We start from the raw sequence: 23564 nt of genomic DNA, 5'->3' as shown, positions 1-23564 counted from the left end.
TCAGGCTGATGAACTGGGGAGCTAAACTCAGACAAACACATTTTCTCCATGAATTTGGCCTGTCCAGGCACACTTGTTAGATCAGGAAACTGTAATTTTTCAGCAAAAGTAGAGGAAGCAGAGAGGAGAATCCAATGAAAACAGTGTGGACTGTAGTCTGGATTTTGAGGGCACACAGAAAAGGATTTGATATTTTCAGGGCTTTAGTGTCACTCTTTCAGTTCTGTCACCTCCGCTATTAAAGTCAAACTTTGTTTTTGGATTTATCATGTACAACCATGCGGATAACATAAGCCCTCTGGGTTTAAATTACAACAGTTTTAGGCACCAGTAAGCAACAGACAAATGCTACTGAAAAACCCTCAGACACATTTTCCACGCTTGCTTTAGAAACTGCCTCAAAGCCTTGGCTCAGAATAACATTTCTGTTCATCTAGGAAGCCCACAGCCTCATCTGATCAAAGCATGTGCTCCTCAAAATCAGACTGTGAGGAAAATTATTTCTCTTTGGTGTAGAGACAGTTGGGGGCTGAGTTCAAGTCTTCTGGTGGAAAAATACAAAACCAAATTGTCTTCCTTAGGCCAGCAACAGGTCTATGCTTCTTGCTTCAGGTGCATATAGGTATGTATCATTTTGTTATTGCTTCCATTTTCTTATTTTCTTATTGTTGTTCTTTGTTTTGTAAACAGTGTCTCACGTCTGAACAAAAGAAAAACCAAAGCTATTACTGTCTAGTGAGGAAGAAGGCAATTTGGAGATCAGCTAAACACATCTTCAGATGACTGGCCCGTTGTAAATTTCAAGCACAACAACAAAAACAAACAATTCTGTGCTCTCACAAATTCATAAGCAAGCTAGCTCACTAGTAAACTTATTCTAGTTCTAATTACTTAAACTTTTTTTTTTTTTTTTTTTTTTTTGAGTTTTTAAGACTAAATTGAAGCTAGGCTTTGGATGAACAAGGGTACAATAGAGAATTAACTTTGCTCTTACCTACTTTGCCCTTGGAGACACCACCATTTACTGCAGAGGTAGTCAGGGGTGGCAAGTGTTTCCGTTGCTTTATTGACCTGTCACCTCCAAAGACTTTTTAATATTTAATTTGGAGTTAGACACATACATGATAAAGGTAAGATTACTTCATCATGGCTCCCATTCATTAAAACTTCCTCTACAAACTGTGGAAAGGGTATTTGATGCTCCTTGGTGCTCCAGCTTAATGAGAACCAAAGGAAAGACCTGGCTGAGCATCTGTGACTGCAAAGACACTGCTAAGTTCTTATTAAGAGGGTTATGTGTGATAAAAATGGACTGAGTTAGGAAGAACAGCTTTGCTCTGTTTTAGTGCTCATGTTGAAGGAACCTGAGGTCATTCACAAGGAGGCTTTATTTTTCCAGTAGTGACTCAAGACAAGAAAAGAGCTTTTTATTACTATGCAGTGATGGAAAAGGATGAAAGCACAATTCATAATATTCTGGAAACTGCATGATATCTTGGTGGCAGTTGTTTGGTCCAAACAAATTTATATAAGGATATCTGTTTTTTTTTTTTTTCTTCTAAATGTTTCTCTGAAGTTTAACATTTACAGGGAGGCTTTATATCCATGCATGGATATGCATGGACTTTAGAGTAAGAGATACAGGATCCCCCAGAGAACACATAATGAGTACCTCTGTTTGCTAGGACAAACACATTCAGGTGTTGGCAATCAGCCCTAACATGATTCTTGGAGACTGGGTTTTAACCAATCCTGGCCCTGGAAAGGATACAGGTGTGCCATAGGGGAAGGAGCCTGGAACCCCTAGGGAGGTGGGTGCCCTCATTGAAGGAGGACAACACTGGTGGTTTTTTGGTTTTTTTTTCTGCAGCTGTGAGTTAGGTGGAGTTGCCACATTCCTTTGTTTGATGGAAATCAAGATATTGTGAATGCATATACCCAGAATGCCAGTGCTCAGAATTACTTTCCTGACTGGCAAGGAGATTCAGCAGGTCGTAGAGATAGGCATATGCTTTGTCATGGGCAGTTTCTGTAAAATACAAGGCAGGTTTTCATGTGAAAAAAAGAGAGGCTACAAATGCTGCTTGCCATCTGTTCTGCTCCTCACTTGGTTTCCACTCTGCCCCTGGGGTCCTGCATCTTCTCTGGGAGGAGCTGGTGTGGACCCTTGCTGCAGGCACAGTACTGTGCTACAGGGAATAGAGGCTGAGCTATTTCAGCCATCTTCCATGCACCAAATGTATAGATTTGCCAACATGATTTGTTTCTAGAGACGGGGGAATGGAAAGAGAAACAACCACAGCCTTTCAAGGAAGGAAGTACAGTGGGAATTTTGGTTTATCCCCAGGTCATTCATTAATATTGGCTGATGAGTCAGAAAAATGTGGCTGTCTGCTGACATGTAGTGTGCCTCAGTAACAAAACAGGTTCCTGTTGCAGCAGTTCACCATTGCTAATGCAGAGCCAAGCCCTCTGTCAGCTTCTGATGATTCCCACATCCAAATAAAGGGCTGCATTTTGCTTCCTGTTTGCTTTTCTGTTCTCTCAGTCCCCCAGCTGATACCTGCGTGCAGGCTTACAGAAATAACAGTTCTACTGAGTTCTGTAGAGTGCTGTATATAAACATACACATCAGTTAGGATACTAGATCATGTTGCATTGAATATATTTAATAAAACAGCATTCTCCATTATAAGGCTTTTTGTCTCTCAGTGCAAAGTCTCAGTTAATGCCTGCAGAGCCATGGAGGCACTTGCTGAGGGCAGTCCCTACCCCAGCACACACCGTGCCTGCAGCTGCCCAACGGCAGCCCTCACTGCCCAGAGGAGGAAGCAGCTCTGCCACAGGGATAGGCCATGGCAGAGCCCGGCAGCTCTGCTGCGAGGCAATCTGCTCCTCAGGGTGAGCTGTGCATGAGCAGATGGCAAAGGGGCTGACCCTGCTCCAAGCAGGAGGCTGATGGCCACAGGGCCCTGCCGAGACCTCTTCCTACCTGGGTTACCTAAAATCCCCTGATCCTAGCCCCAGGTCTTCACACCTGCTCACCTGATTCAAATACTTGGCTCCCTGGCTCTCTTCCAGCCTTGGCTTTGCATCTATATCAACACTCAGTGACGCAAAAACTGCCCTTCTCCCGTACATCTTCTGAATATGCATAAAAAGAAAGCGTGTTTTAAGATCACTGTATATCTGCTCCCTTCTTCACATGGGGTGATGGTTGCCCATGGCTGATCTGAATTACTAAATAGCTCTGATTGAGCACATTTATCTGCAGATGTAGCAAAGAACTGCTGGACCACCAGACCACCTGACTAATCACTGATCAACAGTAGCCAGACAGGCTCCAAGTACCCACTAATAGATTTTCCAGACCTAAGTGACTTGTGAGTTGTAGGTTTATTTAATGTGAAATCTTTATTCTGCTTGTCTGATCAGTCTTATTTTCCTTCTGGTGAAGTTCTTCCTAGGTGAAAACCATTAAAAAACAGTTCAAAGGCTGTTCTGCTTAGCAGTGCAAGCTCCTGTCTTGCCTTTTCCCAGCTAGCCGTGTGTTGTTAACCACTCCAGATGAGCTTTGAGGTGAGGCCCGAGCTGACTTTTATTCTCATCCAGAGGAAACTCCAACACAATCAATTGAATCTGCTTTTGAGGAAGAAGGCTGCTCAGAATACACAGTGTCACGATGCTTGCACTGTTTTCCATAAATACAAGGCACATTCAGGGAGAGTGTAGGAGGGACACAAATGTTTTGAGACAAAGGCAGAGAAAGCATTTTTCTAACAGTTGATTTTCAAAACAGAAATCCTGTGGGATTTCAAAATAGAAATTGCTCCTACATAATTAAATCTTTTGAGAGGTTCATCTGCATGCTTGTCCCTGCCTTGGGGCTGGTGTTTTGCTGCCCATAATGAGCTGCAGTTGGCCGCCCCTGAAGCCCCACAGTAGGCAGGCAGCACAGTCGGAAGTTCCCATGTGTTTGTGGGGGATTCAGCTGCAGCTTGAGGCAGTGATGTGCCTGAAGATGGGGGGGGGGGAAGGTCAGAGAGGAATAGCTGGAATAATGAGAGAAGTTATCACATCCCCCAGGGGATGGATTTTCAGGGTAAGTTCCATTTCCAGCAGTGCTGCATGTGTAGCCAGTATTGTCTTGCTAAGTCCTCTAACCTGAAAATACATTATCTGAATATAAAGAAAAACGGAAATGATGAGCTATTTTGGAGCTATGCTATCCTCTGCATTGAATCAGAGTGGGAAAAAAAAAACCTGCAAACATGAGTATTCCTACATACTAATGAAAACAGCATAATAGACTGCTTTCATACATGGGTGTCTCCTCTTTCTTTCTGCTTCTGTTGTTAAGACACTGGCCTCGCAGAGAACTACAGCCTTTTGTCTTTCAGGGTTTCTCCATGCTCAGGAGCTCAGCTGCAAGTATCTCAGCTCTGCATTCTCCCCAGCACACCATGCTCACATGCAAGTCATCGAGCCCTGGAGCCTCCAAAACAGCCAAGGGCAAACAGGCAGCACAAGATGAGGAAGTAAGCCCCAAGCACCATGCGGGAGCTGCTTGAGCACCTTGTGTCAGGGCATGGCTGCCATTCCCTGCTGCCTCCTGTGCTCTGGGAGCTCCAGAGCGACAGATGGCAGCATTTGTGCCATCGCTGCAGCATCACCTGCCAGCCCTGCATTGATCTCAGCCCAGCAGGGCCCAACAATCCCTCTCATTCATAAAACCCTGGGATTTTTATCGTTCCCTTTGCTGCTCTGAGCCACTATTTTTTCCAAAGATACTGATTTAGGCTCATAAACACGGTAACAATTTTGTGAAAAATAACAGGTGGCGTGGGTTTGGGGGCAACGAGGCAAATGCATTTTTCTTTTCACACCGGATCTTTCCTAAGCTGTGCACAAACTCTGTTTTGCAGTTAATGATGAAATGCTAAGACTGCCAGGACATTCTGCTTATCCAACAAGAGGAACAAAGAACATCCTTTAGTAGAAATCAGGTTTTTTTTGTATCTGAAAAACCAACATCACTCACAAATCACGGAGGCTTTGGAGCTGATGCTCAGGGTTAAGTGGATGCAGCAATAAAGCTCACTGACAGCTTTACAAGCAGGGATACCAGAAATCCTTCTCCAGTAGAACCATAATCTGTTCAAAGTGTCCTGCATGGGGCTTTCATCTTTTCACACACTATTTGGAAGAAAGCTCTACTAATGAGATTTGTGCCATCATGAGATGGGATTTTACTCTTGTATTTGGACGTGGAGCTTAGGGGTGAAATGACTTCAGCCACAGGCTCCATGGGTGCCTCCCTCCAGATGTGCACAGCTCCAGATGTGGAACATCCAGGAAAACGGCTGCCCACCCCAATGGGAAAAACACCTGCACTGTAGTTAGGCAGCACCCTGCATGTGGCCCCCGCCTGCACATTAACTGTGAGCCCTGTCCTCCTCTACCCCTGAGCGTGCTGGGTGCTGGATGTGGGCACCTGGCCTCAGGCAGGCATGGAGGCTGTTCTGCCCTGTAACGCCTGCCATGCAGGGGTAATCAGAAATGTGATGTACCATTAAAACAAATACAGCATTTAGCTGACCAAGGCTTATTAAATAAATACGATGTAGGATTTACATAAGAACAAATGTACGATTTTTACTTCGCTGTATTTTTTTTTTTCTTAATATAAATAGAGAATAGAAAGTTAATTCAAACTCATGATGGCCTACTTTCAGGTTACCATAGAACATTAAAGCAGCCCAGAAGGAATAAACACTGATAGACAATATTCAAACAATACTTTTTTTTTTTTTAAGTCTCTAAGATTTGGCACTATAGAAGAAGGAGCACTGAAGGTGGAGTACATCTGAAGACCAAATTTGAAGTGTGAACCACTGGCTGGGCAGGGAGGCAAAACTGGTCTTCATGAGAAGAAACATTCTTGCTGTAGGAGGGTGTGTGCATGGCCGTGGTCATTTTTCCCAGACTGTGAGCCTGGTATGTAGGTTGCTGTATTGAAATGTTGTCTCATTGCAATGTATGCCCTGACTTCACTTGTATGAGGCAGAGACGAGAGCTGTGGTGCCCCAGGAAGGACAGGGTGAAGGGTTCTGTGAAACATCCTGCTGCTCCTTCCTGTGGCCACAGGAATGAACCTCCAAGCAGAGAGGTCACAGCCTGTTTGTTATGTTCAGCCTGGAGAAGAGGAGGCTCAGGGGAGACCTCATTGCTCTCTATAACTTCCTGAAGGGAGGTTGTAGTGAGCTGGGGGTCGGCCTCTTCTCTTGTGTCATTAGTGATAGGACCAGGGGGAATGGCTTCAAGCTACGGCAGGGGAGATTCAGGCTGGACATCAGGAAGTATTACTTTTCAGAAAGGGTGGTCAGGCACTGGAATGGACTGCCCAGGGAAGTGATGGAGTCAGCGAGCCTGGGAGTGTTCAAGGAAAGGCTGGATGTTGTGTTGAGGGACATGGTTTAGTGGGAGCTATTGGGAATAGGTGAACGGTTGGACTGGGTGATCTTTTAGGTCTTTTCCAACCTTGGTGATTCTATGATTCTATGATTCTATGAAACACAGTGTCATAAATTATGAGAAAATTTTCCTCCTGGATGAAAGGGAACATATGATGCACTGTGGTACTCAAAGCAACGTAGGAGACTCCTTAACACATACACGCTGTCCTGAATGGGCAGATGTCACTGCACTAAGGTTTCATAAAATCCCTTTGGCAACTTGGGATCCTGTCTCCAGCCTGCATTGCTGAGTGCAGGAGCAGCCCATCCTGCTTCTTTCTTCACCAACAGAACAAGGGATGCCGAAGTACTCCAGAAACTTTCAGGTGATTGCAGAATACAGCTGGTTCTCAGGGAAGTCATTTCACCTGCCAGTATTTCGCATAGTTTTCATCCCTTCAATTTGGCAGTCAGGGTGACTGCTGAGCCTTGTTGCACCACCCAGTGCTTGCTCTGAAACATGACATCCTCCCACAGTCATACCCAGGCACCCAGAGCTTTGCAAACCTGTCCCAACTTTGGAATTCACCACAGACTGAAAGCAGGAGAATTTGGCCTTGCTTTGGGAAGCAGCAAGTGCTTGTGAATGTTTTGGGTGAGGCTGGTTGTAGAAAGCCATGTTTCAGCCAGGCTCCCGAAGACGACTTGTAAATCTTAATTTTCCCCTTAAAAAATGCTAAGCTGAAATAGTTGTTACTTTACTTACAGTTCCTGCAAAATTGCTCCTTTGAATATTGAGTTAGCAGCAAGAGAGAAAGTGCTGGGTTCTGTCACCTGATGAGAAGCACTGTTTCTTTACAAACAGTGGATTAGCAGATCCTTAACATAATGACAGACCATTAATCTCAGCGCAGCAATACAGTACCTTTTGCAGTATTACTTTTATTTTTGCCCAAGCCTCATCCAGTTCCAAGTATTTTCTGATTCAAATAAGGATCTTAAGCACTTTCATATCCTTATTTCCTTTCTCATTTGCTCTATAATATAAAATATTTCACACATTTAATTATTTTTATCAGTGATGGTAAAGAGTTATGACTTGACCATTCAGGTTCCAACCATCATATAGCTATCAGCTATACCTGACTATTAGATGCCTGCAGAGTAGATTTTGCTAAATGTTTGACTCTTCTCATTCAATAAACAATCCTCTTTGCTATATTTATTTTCTCCCCCCCTCCCTCCCTCCCTCCCTCCCTCCCTTCCTCCCTTCCTCCCTTCCTCCCTTCCTCCCTTCCTCCCTTCCTCCCTTCCTCCCTTCCTCCCTTCCTCCCTTCCTTCCTTCCTTCCTTCCTTCCTTCCTTCCTTCCTTCCTTCCTTCCTTCCTTCCTTCCTTCCTTCCTTCCTTCCTTCCTTCCTTCCTTCCTTCCTTCCTTCCTTCCTTCCTTCCTTCCTTCCTTCCTTCCTCCCTCCCTCCCTCCCTCCCTCCCTCCCTCCCTCCCTCCTTCCCTCCTTCCCTCCTTCCCTCCCTCCTTTCTTCTTCATTTTTTTTTTATATAAATGAAGAAGCGATGCCAACATAAGCGCTGTGACATTTACAGCAGTTCAGCTGGGAACATGCTGCCTGTTCTTTTTATACCTAATTTGCTGATGATTTCCAACCATGTAAGCGTACAAGCAAGCACTCAGTTTGATAGCAGTGTGTGCTGCTGCCCTTGTCTTTTGTTTAACCCTTATCTAATTTTGGCAGGACCGCAGTTCCTGCTCTTAAGCGTGATAAAAGGATCAGCACACTGCCCAAACCTACAGCCAAAGGCTCTGGGGCCATGCAGGCAGGATGTCTCAGTCCAGCACTTGCTGAAATAGGGTCATCTGACCCATGTGATCAGCAGTGCCCTTGGGTCCCTCTGAGCTTGCTGCATGCCCACAGCCCTAATGCTATTTTGTTATGCTTTTGGCATAACTTGTCTTCCCTGCTGACTCCCTGTATTTCCTCTCTCCTCATTTGGAGATGGCCTCAAACCCTAAATAAGAAGTGTTGCTTAGCCACAGTGATTTATGAGGACATTTCCTAGCCTAGTTGTGGTTTCCACAGTGCAAGCCTTAATATGCAATTCAAGGAGAGAACTGGAAGGATCACAGATCTCATGGCAGAAAAGGAGCACGAAGTATAGCACAACTGCCTGGGAATAGACTGTTTGACTGTCCATACACTTTACTAAATTGCTGCTGTTAGAGTAAAGCATATCATCCAGAAAGGCACCAAGTCTTCAGTGTAGAAGAAGCGGAGAAAACATTTTTATCCTGAGCATTTAACAATTATCCTTATTTTTGCATTCTTGTAAAAATTATTTATATATTTGTCACAACACTGTTCCAACCACTTCAGCTGTATTGCTTGTGCTTCTTTAATTCCCACAAGCTACACACAGTCACTTCTTTCCAGGATCCTATTTCCCACAGGGGTCCAGCTAGCATTCCTTCTTCCCAAGTGTGTGTTTTTGCATCATCTTATGTTAAAGTACTCCTTGTCTGGATGACTCGAGCTGAGTGAGTTCCCCAGCACACTCTACATGACTGCCATATTACAGCCTATCTGCTTTACACCCTGGGCGTCTTCCATACTTTGGCTGTGCATTGCTCTTAGATGCTCAACAAAAACATTACGTTGGCCCTATGCAGACTGAATCCCAAATCTGGCAGCTCATTTCAGGGTTATTCCTCATTGTTTATCAGGAAGGTCTTAATCCACTGGCTGTGTCTTGTGTGATGTGACAAGGTTTTTATTTTGGTTGATGTTGGTGGAGCTTTTTGAGATAACATCCATGTAGTCCGTTATAGTACATATGAGTTAAGGGTCTGTCCTATATCCATAACTGCCTTTTATGAGACAAACCTGTACACTGGAAAAGTGAAATATATCATTAATAATGTAGGTTTGTTCTTGCAAAGCACCGGTGTCAATAATTAAATGTACATCACTGAATCTCATAGCAAGCCTCTCCGTAGTTTGAAGTAGGATGGAAATTAACCAGCCAGTCCATAGCTGTCAGCTAGTGACATCCTTGACATCCTCTTCAATTAGCACCTCATCATCTTGCTTCAAAGTTCCTGTAGTTCCCCTGGTATTTTAGAAGCTTCTCAGCCAGCTCTTCTGGGACACTTGGGATGCACAAGAGGCACTCTGCCTGTGTTACAGAAGCCAGAACCTTGCATCTTCCAAAATCAGAGAAATAGCTCTTTCCCGAATGTTTCTGCTTCTACTTTGCATTACTTTAAACATTCTTCTATCTCAGCTATTGGAGGTCTACTTTCAGTTTTGGTTTGAACATATTTACAATTAATAATTGTCCTTGAACATATGGTAATTTTTCACATCTAGAAAATTCATTGTTCCTTCATTGGGCATGAGATGTAATAGAATTACATGGACCTGGGAAGCCCCAGACAACAGTTTATGCAGCTAGGGGGCAGGACTAATGTTGCCTTGTTTTAGGGTGGCTGGATGCAGATCCTGTGCACGGGGAGCTGCAGAGCTAGGTAACCTTCCCTCCCTGCCTTATAGCCTGGCTGTGTGCTGGAGAAAGCCAGCCTGCCCGCTGTTTCTGTTTCTCACTTTCCTTTGGAAGCTGCAACAGCAACTTTGTGCTTTAAAACCATGAGTCCATTTGAGACATTTCCAAAGCGCTTGACAGCTTTTCCAACCTGCTCAGACTTGGTGTCTCCTTGTATGACAGCCTTTTGAAATGCCCACAAATATGTTTTCTCACTTCCCATTCATGTATTAAAAGCTCATCTCAGTGATGCGGTGCCTGCCCGGGGTCTCTCTTAATGAACAACTGTCAGATGTTCAGCACCAGCGGCCTTCACCGCTCCAAGGCACAGGCTTTGAGAGCTCTTCTCAGTCACTTCCAGTTCTGTCTGAGAGCACAGGGCAGGGGGGAGAGGGGAAGGAAGAGGCTGTGCCTGTCAATGGGATTCCAGCTGGTTTGTATATAAAGTCTTTCCAGGACACCCAAAATGCCTCATTCACCAGTCAGACGTCACATTTGAAACAAAACAGGCTGTTTGGTTGACATGACAGCCCTGCTGAGGTACGTGATAATGGCATCCCTTGTCTGCTGAGCCTAACGCGCGTGCTCCCCATGCACCGGCAGCCAAGCGGCCCTGGCCAGGCTCCGTGGTGGGCGAATGCACTGCTAGGCCTCTGCCCCAGCCAGCCAAGGTCCAGAAAATACCCTGGCATAGCTTCATGGCACAGACCATCATTTTTATATTGCTTTTGGGTAAACTTCAATGACTCATCTTGTATTCATACTCATCTATAGTCGGCTTTTTTTTCTTTTTTTTTCCTTCTAATGTTCTGATTTGCCAAGCTGCAAGTGGTTTGTTTAACAATGTGCGCTGCCTGGAGAACAGATGGCCTCTTTTCTTCCTCCCGGTGGCATGCAAAAACGAAATTTTATCATTCAAACTTTGGTCTGCGATATTTCATCCGAAATGGTTGTTTTAACAGCTACTTCACCACCCACCAGCTCCATTGTGTTTCCTTCCACATCGGATATGACTTTACAACAAACTTAGTGTCCCATGCGGCAGCTGTGCCGTGCACAAGCTCCTCTCAAACTGCTGTCCTGTACAAATCGGTACTTGGAGAAAGCTCGCCACCTAAAATCTTTACTTTGGTAAGGGAAGGGGACAGCCCAAAGTGCTCTGAAAGAAGTCCTGGCATCACCTCCCAGATTGCCTCTGGGACACTTCGTGCTGCCCTGCACTCCGCATTTTGTGTCCCTGCCTGTGTCCCCCAGGCTCCAGATGGTTGCTGTGGATCCGGATCAGGGGAAAGTGCTGTGAAGTCTGCTGTGGGTGGAAGGATACACATGTACTAAACAACTTCATAGATTTATAAGAGGCTTGATGTTCAGTTTTAAAAAAAAGCTTGCTAAATTCTGGGTTTTGAAACTGGCTGCTAATATTTTAGTGAAAAACAAGAACCATGTGGATTTAGCGAGTCACAGGGCAGGTTATGAACAGATGTTTTGTCTGCCAGTTCTCAGCTGCTACTTTGATAAATCACAGGGGAATTTCTCACTGGCTATCTCAGGGGTGAATGCATCAAGCACAGAGTTTCATATCAGATGTTATGGGCTGTAGCCTTCAGCGTACTGAGTTCCCTCTGAGTCGCATGACTGTGAACCAAGGACAAGCTGTGCCGCTGAATCACCGCTTTTATGGTGAGAGAGCTCCCCGTGGACACCAGGCTGGTGGGGACACTACTGCAGCTCAGGATTTCAGGCACACAGAGACAGGAGGAATGGAGATATGGGAGTGAGGTTAGTCTGGGCTTGATCCCCTGCCTGCAGCATAGGATACAGGTTCATAGCTGCTTCCAGAGTACCCACAGCTACGTATAACAAATTGACTGACACATACATTAAAAAAGAGCAAGAGCCAAGGTCTTACTTGTTTTCTGGCACAGAAAGCATGAGTGCTTCAGGGTGACTGTCATGGTGTCCTTGGGCCAGAAGAGCTGCACCATGCAATGCCCCTAGCCTGCCTGGTGCCCTCGACTGTGGTGAGCTCCCCCATGGAGCCTGACAGCTCAGGCTCTGCATCTCAAAACTAATTCATCTGTGCTTCTGCTGACACCTTCTGATTATGCTGCTACCCCAGTAAAATAAAGGATGTGCTGCAATCAGTTTTCCACCCCCTACTCCATTGCGGATACGAGACAAAAGATATATTGCTAATTAAAATGTTCTTATCTGCTGGAAAGCAGTTTGTAGGATTGATTTCAATAAAACTGATGATGCAGCCTACTCAGATCACTGGGAAATGACCTCCTTATTATAAAGTCCCAGAATAACATAGTGAAGCAATCTTGATTTCCTGAAATCTGTCAAAGGAAGAACTTTGCAGTTAGTTACAGCTTATAATATGGATACTCCTGAAATGTCCTCTGCTTAATGAACAGCTGATATTGGCTAACCTCATGGAAATAAGAGAGAATTAGTACCAGCTGCAAAATGCATTCATTGGATAGTGAAACTGGCAGTTGGTATTATGCCTGCTATAAATATTTTTAATTAAAAATTGTTTTCTGTCTCTTCAATTGGTATAATAGCGATGATGCTTACTGAGAGTTACTGAAGATGTAATAGGATTCCCCTTCGTGTATAGCAGAGCTATTTATTCTGCTGTAATTTTGCTATAGTGGAAATCTGCATAATAATGCCTGGATTCTAGTACAAGAGAAAAATAGATTGAGGGAGTATTTTATCTCCACATTTCAGAATAATACACACCGGCACTACTGCGCATTCCTAAAGATCCGCAATGCTCAAAGCCTGGCTGCTCAGGTACAATATTAAAATGATTTTAATCACGCATTTTGGAGAAATTCAGGGATGTGTTTCCTGAGCACTCTCAGCTGCACATTCTCTGTGCATATCTCAGGTCCTGGCACAGTTTCTGTTGTGTGTTGTTCGCTTTCTGACAACTCCCAGACGCTCAAGTCAAGAAAAAAGCCCCATCCTGTCCATCACTGTACGACGCATGATTAGACACATCCCCTGCTCCAAAGACTTTTTGATTTAAGCCTGCTGCTTTTATTTCATAATGACATTGAGCTCCTTTTCCCATTTGGCTCCTTCCCTTTCTTGGTGACAGCAGTTTTATTGCAGCAAGGCTTTCCCCAGACAAAGCTGTCATCCTTTCTGTCTGTTGGTTCTTTCTTCTTATTCTGGGTTTTTCCTTCTGCCTCAAATTATCTTTGCTATGGTTTTCCAGCAAATCCTTTCAGATGATCTCGTGCTTCGTGCCCCTCTCATGTTTCAGCTCTTTGTTCCTCTTTAGGGTTTAGCATGTGCTCTCCTTTCTGCTCTCTTTCAAAGGGAAGTCCTCGCTCTCTTAGAGTCAGCTAGCTCTTAGCTGAGCTGAATTTATGATGGCTGCTGTCCCCTTTCCTGATCTCTCCATGCCTAGCCTTGCAAGTGCTAGCTACATCTGAAAACTTTGCTCTTGAATCAGTGACACTTCTGTCATTTTTAGCAAAACCTTCCTTCTGGCTTTCCAGCTTTGAAATACTAGTAGATAACTGACAGTGTGAGCACTTGCTCTTTTTTCAACTTTAACCCAACTAGCAGGAAGCTGTGCAGTTATTTCTCCATCCTGACCTTGTAGCGAGGTGCGGATTTGCTATGTGGTGAAGAGAGCCCAGAAGACTGAGAATTTGTTTATGATCCTGTGATGATACACAAAGTCTCATTCCCTCTTCTGAAATTTGTGTTTTCCTCTCCTGCTTCCTGCTTGGCACCTGTGATGATCTCCCCCTCCTCAGGCTCCCTGCAGAGTTGGCAGCAGCACTGCATCAGCGTGGTTTGCAGTGGGCACTGTTACTTTTATCTGTCAGCGCCTCTGCAGATTGCTGCACTCAGCAGCAAAGTCAAGAATAAAGCAGAACCAGAAAAGCGACTTACACCTCTGCTAGAGAGAGAACTGAAGAGGAAAAAGAAATGGAAAGCCCAGCCATATCAGTCTTGGTTGTGTTAGCAGGATGGGGCTTTTCTGGAGGTAGCTGGGCACAGGAACTTTCTGCTTGATTATTTTTATTCTGTCAGGCTGTCTCTAAGTATTGGGTCACTTCATGCCATAACTTTACTCAAATAATGAAGGACTTTAATATTAACATGAAAAGGACAACACATTCTCAATTTTTTTTTCCCCCTATATCGTGACCAGTGAACAGATTTTGGTATCCAGTTTGAGTTATATTTTTATCATTTGGGGTGTTTTTCATGAAAGAGCTCGGACTCTCACTTGCCTTGTGGCTTGTTTCCTGTCCTGCCATGAGCAAAAAGAATTAAGAATACCCTAAGCTAAGACAAATTTGAGATACAATTCTCCAGTTGTTTCAATCAAAACGCAGTATTGATTATTTAATTACGCAGAAAAGATCCAGATGCTGAGCATTTACTACAGATTAATGACTGTCCCAGAGCAGTTAATGGCTCTTCTCACTGCCATCAACACAAACTGCTTATTAATCCCTGGAAAATGGCTTGCATAACAATCATAACCTGCTGTTAAAAGTTTATAAATAGATAAAAGTGTCACATGGATTTACGAGTGCTGGGGCTGAATGGGATCTGCATGGCATTTCTAGTGAATGAATGCCATGTGCATGAGCTCATCTGATTGCTTGAATTATCACAAAATCCCAAGTTGCTCTTTTGGATTTGAAAATGGCACGTAAGAAAGTGCCAAGTGGCTTGAGTCCTATCTACTGACTGGGAAATAATTACTTTGCTGCATAATAGAGGCACCTTCAGCCTAACAGCAGCGCTCTGCCTATTTTATCTTACAGCCTGAAGTGCATTCAGGGGAGGCTGTGGCTGTGCTGTTTCACTGCCTGCTTTCCTTCTAACAGGAAAGCGGTGAGCGCACATAGACACACGCACAGCTGCCTAGCTTCCTCCAGAGCCCAGCAACTGGCTCAGCAGATGTAGGGGCCTTTCTAGACTGAGATCTGCGTTATTCGGGCAGAAGACTTCAAAAGGTCACACAAAGGGAATTTGATACATGTTGCTTCATGTAGGGAAACTGCTTCAGCAGGGCCTTGGACTCAATGATCCCCAGAGGTATGATCCAACCCCTGCAATTCTGTGATTCCATGAGAGCTGCTTTAAGAAAATGTGTTGCCCCATCAGAGTCTTGTACAGGACTGCTGGAACTCCCTGCAGTAACCTCCATCTCCCTGTCCCCTCGGCAGTCCCTGGCCCCAGACAGCTGTCCCCACCTCCCAGCATGTCACTGCCAGACATGCTGGGGCTGGCCATTGCGTCTGAGCCGTGTCGGACAAAAGTGATATAAATCTGTCATTGTCTGAGCCCAAGTGGGCTGACTGGAGCAGGAGAGGGGTCTACACGAGCACCTGGTCTGTGACAGGAATTAGGGAGGCGGCTTCCTTGCATTCAGCTCCTCTGCAAAATTTGAGGTAAGAAGAAAGCTGAGAAGTCACTGCCGCCACCAGAGAGCCAGGCAGGACGGGATATGAGAGGCCATCCTGAGTCACAGCTTCCAAGTCTGACAGCACAACTGCTGGTATTGTCTCTTAATTTGAAGCTAGATTTTCTTCCCTGTAGCATGATATTCTTTCATCCTCATATTGCATGTGGGCTGATCCCCACCTGGAGATAAATTAAGGAGATTAGCTCCTCTGCACCTTAATATTCCTCTGTGCAAAATAGCTCAGTAGTCACGCTCGTGGGTCTCAGTCTGGTTTTGAAAGGAGTTGGAGACCATCTGGATGGAAGTGGGCATAGTGGGCATAGTGGGGATGGGTTAATGGTTGGACTGGGTGATATTAGCGATCTTTTCCAACCTTAATGCTTCTACAATTCCGTGAGTGGGCATGGTGGGGTTGGGTCTACAATTGGGCCTGATGGTCTTGGAGGTCTTTTCCAACCTTCATGATTCTCTGGTTCTGTGATTCTATGAAGGCAGTGTAGTGAACACCAAGTGCTCTATCAACCCAGGATCATAAATTCCCTGTTTAGTGCTCGTTGTTGTAGGCAAGCAGGTTGCAATGTCAGAGCCTTTCTGCCACACACATATACACTTTCCGAACAGTTTTGTTGCAGTAAATTATGGTGTAGAACAACCAGCAGAACACAGAACATAAGCAGAACAACAGTGCCTAAGGGTGAAATCTTGAAAAATAAATAGCATTTCAGTTGGATTTGTAATTGTTTCAGGTTCCCCAGATACGAATTATACTGTCAGGCTCCTGACTGATGAGAGAGCTGCACACACTAATAGCTGGGAGCTGGGTGCTGCCTGGGCTGCGGTTTGGGTGGCCTTGTGGGTGACCCCATTGGGGTGCAGAGCTTTGACAGGCAAACTCGATGATCTTAGTTCTTTTCCAACCTGAATTACTCCATTGTTTTATATTTTCAGCCAGCGAGCAACAGGGATGCTCTGTTCCCATTTCCTTGGAGACAGACGTCCCTGGAGCGTGCTTGCAATTTGGAGAAGATCCAGGTGCGTCTCATCAGAAACTTCAGAGCCGCGGTCTGTCCGTGCTCATTGCCAGAGCAGCTCGGGAATCTGCTGTTCCTCGGGCACCGAGGCTTGCTAGAGCTGCTCCTTTTGTCGCGGCGGTCAGTGCCACCCAGCGGGTAAAAGCAGCAGTGCGGCCCAATGAAAGGTCTTCGGTTGTCAAAACTGAGTTTTGGATGTTTTATTTATATGTAGAGTAGACAGTAGGGATAGCTGTTGGAGAGGGTCCAGGGGAGGGCCACGAAGATGATCAAAGGGCTGGAGCCTTTATGAAGAAATGTTGTGGGAATTGGACTTATTCATCTGAAGAAAAGGCTCTAGGGAGAGCTCATTGCAGACTTCTAGTACTTGAAGGGAACTTAAAAGCTGAAGGGGTTTGATAGTGATAGTAAAAAGAGAATGGCTTTAAACGAAAAGAGGGGAAATTTAAGGTGGATATTACAAAGAATCTTTTACTCAGCAGGCAGTGAGGCACTGGCTGCCCAGAGAGCCTGTGGGTGCCTCATCTCTGTTGGGTTAAAGGCTGGGTTGGATGGTGCCTTGGGCAGCTTGAGCTGGTGGGGGGCAGCCTGCCCATGGGGGAGGGGTTGGAATTGATCTTTAAGGTCACTTTCAACTTAAGGCATTCTATGATTCCATAATTATGACAATAATTAAACCCCTCACAGTGAGCAGGTCTGATGAACACTTGCAGGGACACTGGCCTGCCTCAGGGACTCCTGCTCAAACGTCTCTTCCAGCTTCTCCTGATGCCTAGGAAAGCAGCAAAGGCTGCACAAGCTTGCTTTCATTCTGAAGAAAATGCTGAAGTACAAGTATGTGATGGGGAGTGGGGAGGAGGCAGAGCATCACCCAGGAAGCATTAAGCTATGTCATTCAATTAAATAATTAGATCTCATCAGGAACACGTGTTCTTTTTAGTTGCAAGTACTAAAGTACTTCAAGCATCTACCCAAGTGCTCTGGTTTGATTTTGATGATGCTGGATTTTTTTTCCCTTTGCGCTGCAAAACGCCAGCAGCAAATTCAGTGCTGAGGTGCGCGGATGGGAGCGATGTCTGACATGAAAGAGGAAGGAGGAAAGAACGTGCTTGCCGCACGCCCCCCAGCCAAGCCCAACTCCAGGACCCCGCGGCTGCTGCCTGAGTGGAGATACGGCAGCTGCCCAGCGCGCTGTGCCGCCCGGGAGCTCGACTACAACGGCGTGCAGCGCGGGACTCCAGTTCCCGGCGTGCCGCGCGGCCCCTGTTTCACTTCCGGCGCTGGGCGGAAGTTGTGTGCGCGCGGTGAGTATGGCGGCTCCTGAGGCAGGGGAGGAAAAGGCGCGGCGTCCCGGCAAGAAGAAAGCGGCCAAAGGTGGGTGCGGGGCTCTGTAGGGTCTGTCCGCGGGTTGCGCGGCTTCTTGGCGGCGGGGTTTGGGCCTGCTGCTTCGCCGTGCTTTCCTTTTCGCTCGCTGAGGGAATGAGGGGCCCGGCCGCGGGCCGGAAAGGGGGTAACTTCCGTAAGGAGAAATGCAGATCGCCTCCAATGGAGCATTGCACGCACTGCCTGCTATGTGCCTGCTTTCGGTTATCGCTGCCATCGGTGACAAAGGAGAAACAAACTTTATTTCGTCTTTTAATCTCTAGCAGTTGATGAGTCTGAACTGCTCACCGTGCCGGATGGATGGAAAGAACCGGCATTTACCAAGGAAGACAATCCCAGGGGGCTGCTGGAAGAAAGCAGTTTTGCAACGTTATTCCCTAAGTACAGAGAAGCCTACCTGAAGGAGTGCTGGCCTCTTGTCCAGAAAGCCCTGAGTGAGCATGTATGAGTTGTGATGCTGTGCTCTATTATTTGGGAGATATAGGTGTTACTTTTGCATCAAAACTTGCTGTAGTAGCAGGTGTTGTCCACAATCTGCCAACTTTAAAGGAGATAAGGGGGATAGTGTTTCAGGCCTTGTGATACATAGAGACTGCCAATCTGGTGGCTTTTGTGTGTGTGTGTGTGTGTGTGTGTGTGTGTCTAAGAGTCATTTTCAGAGGTTTGGATAATGGATTTGTGTGCCTGTGCAGTGTGTAGTTTTATATTTCTTAAGTTCATCCTACCAGAAATATAATTCTTATTTTAGAGATTGCTTTGCTGTTTATTTTCACATGTTGCAGTATGTGAATGCAACGCTGGATCTAATTGAAGGAAGCATGACAGTCACTACTACTAAGAAGACTTTTGATCCATATGCGATCATCAGGGCTAGAGATTTAATAAAGCTTCTGGCAAGAAGTGTTCCATTTGAACAGGTTTGTAGCAAATAATATTGTAATGCTTATAAAGTAGTATGTTTTCAAAATATGGGTTTTTCAGGTAGTGGTGGTGAAAAACTGGAACAGGTTGCCCAGAGAGGTGGTGGATGCCCCATTCCAGGAGATACTTAAAGTCAGACCGGATGGGGCTCTGAGCAGCTTGACCTACCTGTAGGTGTCTCTGTTGCAGGGGTGTTGGACTAGCTGATCTTTAAAGGTCCCTTCAATTCAAATGATTTTATAATGATATGAAAATATATATTTAAAGTAAGCATAACTGCAAATGAAATGAGTCTTTTGGCTCTTCTGAATAATACTTTTGGATTCAGATGTTAATACCTGCTGCTTGTATCTTCAGGCAGTTCGTATTCTTCAGGATGACGTTGCGTGTGACATCATTAAAATAGGTTCTCTAGTGAGGAACAGAGAAAGTTTTGTGAAAAGAAGAGGACGACTTCTTGGGCCAAAAGGATCTACTCTGAAGGTATAAGATTTTACCATAAAAATCTTAGATGTAGATTTGTTTCAGACCTTGAGCTCACACTGACTTTGTTTTTGTTGTTCCAGGCCCTTGAACTGTTAACCAACTGTTATATTATGGTGCAAGGCAACACTGTTTCAGCTCTTGGACCTTTCAGTGGGCTAAAAGAGGTAAGAGAAGGCAGGTGAGTGGTTTCTGTAGCCCACTTTTGTGCCCAGCTCTGACATGGATTGCAGGCAGAATCTAATGGCCTCGAGAGTTGTCCTTTCAGCTACATGTTAGTGCTGCTTCTATGTGAATGCCTATAATCTTAGCTCTTGAATTTTGTTAGTTGCTGAAAAAGTATTTTTTGTTTCTTAAGGTAAGGTTTAGCAGGCATATCAAAGGGGTGCCTTCTTATAATTCTGAATAATGTATCTACTTCTGCTTCTTTGGCTTTTTTTTTTTCTCTGTAGATTACTGTGCAGAATTGCTATAGTTAAGAGATTTAAGTGAAAATACTGCAGTGCTAATGGCATATAGCATGGGTGAACATCTCATGTATTTTTAGTAATTCTGTAGGGAAAAATACATGTCAAAAGCTAAAAAACAACGTAACATCCATGGTGGCTTGAAAGTAGTGCTTGTGGGTGATGCTGGAGTGTATCAGAAGCCTGGCAGTAGAACTAATGATATTTTTGAAGCACTGTGCCTTCTAGTTGGCTTTGTGGCTTTTTCAGTCTAGCTTCTTTTGTTGTGCAGCTAGGAAAGAGAAAAGTTCTGATTTTGAAGAATCTTAGGGTACTTAATATTTTAATTGATTAGAATATGAAGTACCTGCTGAGCGTACCGTTCATTTTCTTTTATTAAATGCAGGTTAGGAAAGTTGTTCTGGACACAATGAAGAATATACATCCCATATACAACATTAAGGTTGGTATGGTCTGGTGTGCACCTCTGAAAGCATTATGTCTTTGCACAGAGCTTTATGTTAATAATTGTATGTTTCAATGTAGTAAACTGTGAGTATTTCTGTTTTGTACTTAAAAAAAAAAAAAAAGAATAGTCTACTTGCTGTGGATATGTTGTCATATCATTGACAGTATCTGAGAAAATATCATGTTTTTTTCCCTTTGATTGTTTGCTTGATACCTGCTCATTTAAATTGTTCCCATCCTGAGACATATTCACCTTTCTGCTTCTGTTCATAATTAAATCCCTCAACTATTAGTATACTATCAGAAACTTTTAGTCTGGAGCTCTTAGGCACTACTGCAATACTGTTGTTTTATTCTTCTTTGTGACGTTCTAAAACTCCCAAAGACTTTGATGATCAAACGTGAATTATCAAAAGATCCTGAACTGAGGACACAAAACTGGGAAAGATTTTTGCCTAAGTTCAAGCGGAAGAACTTGAAAAAACGCAAGGAGCCAAAGAAGAAAAATATTAAGAAGGAGTACACACCATTCCCACCTCCACAGCCAGAAAGCCAGGTCAGCTGAAACTTTATTTGCTTATGCAGGAGTATGTGATGATTTTAAAGCCTGCTTTTGTTAAGATGAAGTTAACGGGCTTTTTCTGTCAAGTTTTTATTTCCTGATACTATATATCTGGCTGATAATGTATAATTTTCTAGAGCTTCCTGATACTTTTCTTGTACAGATTGATAAAGAATTGGCAAGTGGTGAATATTTCTTGAAAGAAAGCCAGAAGAAACGAAAGCGAGTGGAAGAAATAAAGGTAAATTTGTTACAGCCAATTAAAAAGGGCTTGATTTCTGTCTTCGATTTTTCTCCCTTTTGCCCTGCTCTATTGGTACTTCATACTTGTTATTGTTAACTTTAGGCAAAGCAAGCTGATGCAGTCAAGAAGAGACAAGAGGAAAGGAATAAAGCTTTTATCCCACCGAAGGAAAAGCCAGCTGTGAAAGCAAAGAGAGGTAACATTTTTTTTTTTTCCCCCGTTCTAAACATTTGTAGTGTAAATTCCTAGCCTGATGATGTGGAGATGTAGCCATAGGAAATAAGAAAGGTCATGCTACTTACATACTAATACACTGTATATTGCAGTTTCTTGTGAGCTGAAGAATTCGTATACTTCTTAAACAGTGTATATTCTGGAGCACTGATTTGTATAAAATACTTTTTTGTGATAGCAATAAATTTTCTGTAATCATGCTACTGCCTCTTCTGTGTATCAAATAGTGTGCTCTTCCAGCTGGTAAGTGTTTTGAATGAAACCATTCAGTCTTCCAGAACTAAATAACAGAAATACTTTGTATGTAGAGAAGAACTGAGTTCCAAAAAGGACACCTGATGGTGTGTAGGAATTAACCCTGTGAGGTGGCAGAGTTGGACCTAAGCTCATGACTCTTGGCCAAAAGAGAAAATACCAGATGAATCACAGAATCATGGAATGGTTTGGGTTGGAAGGAACCTTAATATCCTAATTCCAGCCCCCTCCTATGGACAGGGCCACCTCCCTCTAGACCAGGTTGCTCACAGCCCCATCCAGCCTGGCCTTGAATGCTTCCAGGGAGGGGCACCCACAGCCTCACTGCAGCCTGTTCAGTGTCTCACCACCCTCGCAGTAAAGAATTTCTTCCTAATATCTAGTCTAAATCTACCCTCTTCCAGTTTAAAACCACTTCCCCTCGTTCTGTCACTCATGTCCTTATAAAGCATGTTCTTAAAATGTTTTCTGAACATAAAATAGGATACTCTTCATGCTCTGTCACTTCCTGTAGAAGTCTCTTACAAAAGTTTTTGTGCAGGGATCAGACTTTTTCCAGCAGCCATCATTAATGCATGGCCAGGGAAGGAAAATAAGGATGGTACAGGCATGTCTGTGAACTCATCACCCTAGTTACATGCATATATATAAAATGCCATGAAAGCTCTGAAAATAAGTACTCAATAAATAGTTTATTCTTTTCATGTAAGACCAACTAAGGCAATAGACACGTGTCCAGCAGACTGTGTATGTATTAATCTTGGACTACAGCTGTGGTCTGATGAGCAGGTGACAGTTTCTAAGTGTGCAGTGTAGTAGGGCATCAGTTTTCAAATACAGTTGTATAGGATTTTTTTATGTAACTATTCCTTGAATTCTGTTGAAAGAGGACTGTGTATCATTTTCAGTAAAAATGATAAGAATAGTTTATAAAACTGTTAGCAAACATAAAATTAGTCCTAATCAATGCTACAGCATGCAGTTTACCATGGATACATACGAAGAAATCTTACAGGCTGTGAAAAATCAGGAAAGTAAAACTTGTGTCTGTTGTTTGTGCTTGTGTTTTTACTGTGTAGCCTCCACTGAGAAAAAAATTGATATTGAAGCCATCAAGGAAAAAGTAAAGAATGCAAAGAAGAAGAAATTAGGAGCACTTCCTATGGAAGAAGTCAAGTTAAAAATGGCAGCAGACGAAAAGAAGAAAAAAAAGAAGTAATGCACCACTCGTGCTTACTTTCTCCTACAATAATGAATGTTTTCACACTTGGAACAACTGAGACGTGGAGTAAACCACTTCTTGCTGTCAGTGTAGTGTGGATGAGAAAATCCTAGGCAGGAAGATTGTTCTCTTTTCACAAGCCCATTTTAACAAATGGACCTAGGGCAGCTATGCAGAATTGTCAAAGTTGGTGTACAAAATCTGCTCTCTCATGTTTTTTTTGAGAAAGTGAGAGTGTATTTGGGTAATATCTGTCTGCCTAAAGGAAGTTTTATATTAGAAACATTCAGGGGTTTGATACAGAATGTGAAACGGTAAGGATTGGATTAAGGATTAACTCAGTGGGAGTTAAATGGAATACTTCTATGAAAGGCTACCAAATAAATGTCAAGATAGGTAAGATTTATTAGTTCTATTAAGCTTTTATTTCTGTACAAGCTGTTTTTCTTGTGTGTCTTGTCTTGGTGTTAATAAACTATTTTAATATATTGACGATAAATCCTTTAATTAGTCATCTATTGCAAAACCTACATCTTGTATTCTTGTAAGCAAGCTCACAGCTTTGTGTGAGGATTAGACAGCCATAATCTTAATTGAACGCCATTAATAAATTGTCATTTATTAGCATTATCTTGTTAGGCAGAATGTAACACTATGCAAGTGTGCTGCAGGGAAAACATAAATGTTACCTTTCTTTAAATGTGTTCTTAGTTCATTTCTTACAAGAAATGAGAACTTAGGTTCCTTTTAACTTTGTTCAGCCCCTTCCCCTTTTTTGGAGGAAGTACAAATGGAAATTGTGATGAAACAGAGTGCACTGGAAAAGCAGATGTTACTTAGTTGATGCATCT

General features: G+C 43.8%; 1 protein-coding gene across 2 annotated transcripts; it reads left to right on the top strand.

Annotated features, from left to right (window-relative positions):
• Window positions 1–17754: 17754 nt before the first annotated feature.
• On the top strand, window positions 17755–23151 carry KRR1 (KRR1 small subunit processome component homolog). Of its 2 annotated transcripts, none has more exons than XM_048938547.1 (10): window positions 17755–17869; window positions 18142–18320; window positions 18661–18795; window positions 19157–19282; window positions 19366–19449; window positions 20135–20191; window positions 20582–20752; window positions 20922–20999; window positions 21105–21198; window positions 22571–23147. In XM_048938547.1, the coding sequence occupies exons 1-10, from the start codon at window positions 17806–17808 to the stop codon at window positions 22708–22710; spliced, it is 1128 nt and encodes a 375-aa protein (XP_048794504.1). In that variant the 5' UTR covers window positions 17755–17805; the 3' UTR covers window positions 22711–23147. The 2 variants fall into 2 exon arrangements, with proteins under 2 accessions (XP_048794504.1, XP_048794513.1); XM_048938556.1 differs by having other exon boundaries at window positions 17760–17869; window positions 18145–18320; window positions 22571–23151.
• The last annotated feature ends 413 nt before the right edge of the window (window positions 23152–23564 follow it).

The sequence above is a fragment of the Lagopus muta genome, chromosome 1 (genome assembly GCF_023343835.1).
Source record: "Lagopus muta isolate bLagMut1 chromosome 1, bLagMut1 primary, whole genome shotgun sequence".
In the NCBI taxonomy this organism is placed as follows: Eukaryota; Metazoa; Chordata; class Aves; order Galliformes; family Phasianidae; genus Lagopus; species Lagopus muta.
This window is presented reverse-complemented; position numbering and strand designations above follow the sequence as displayed.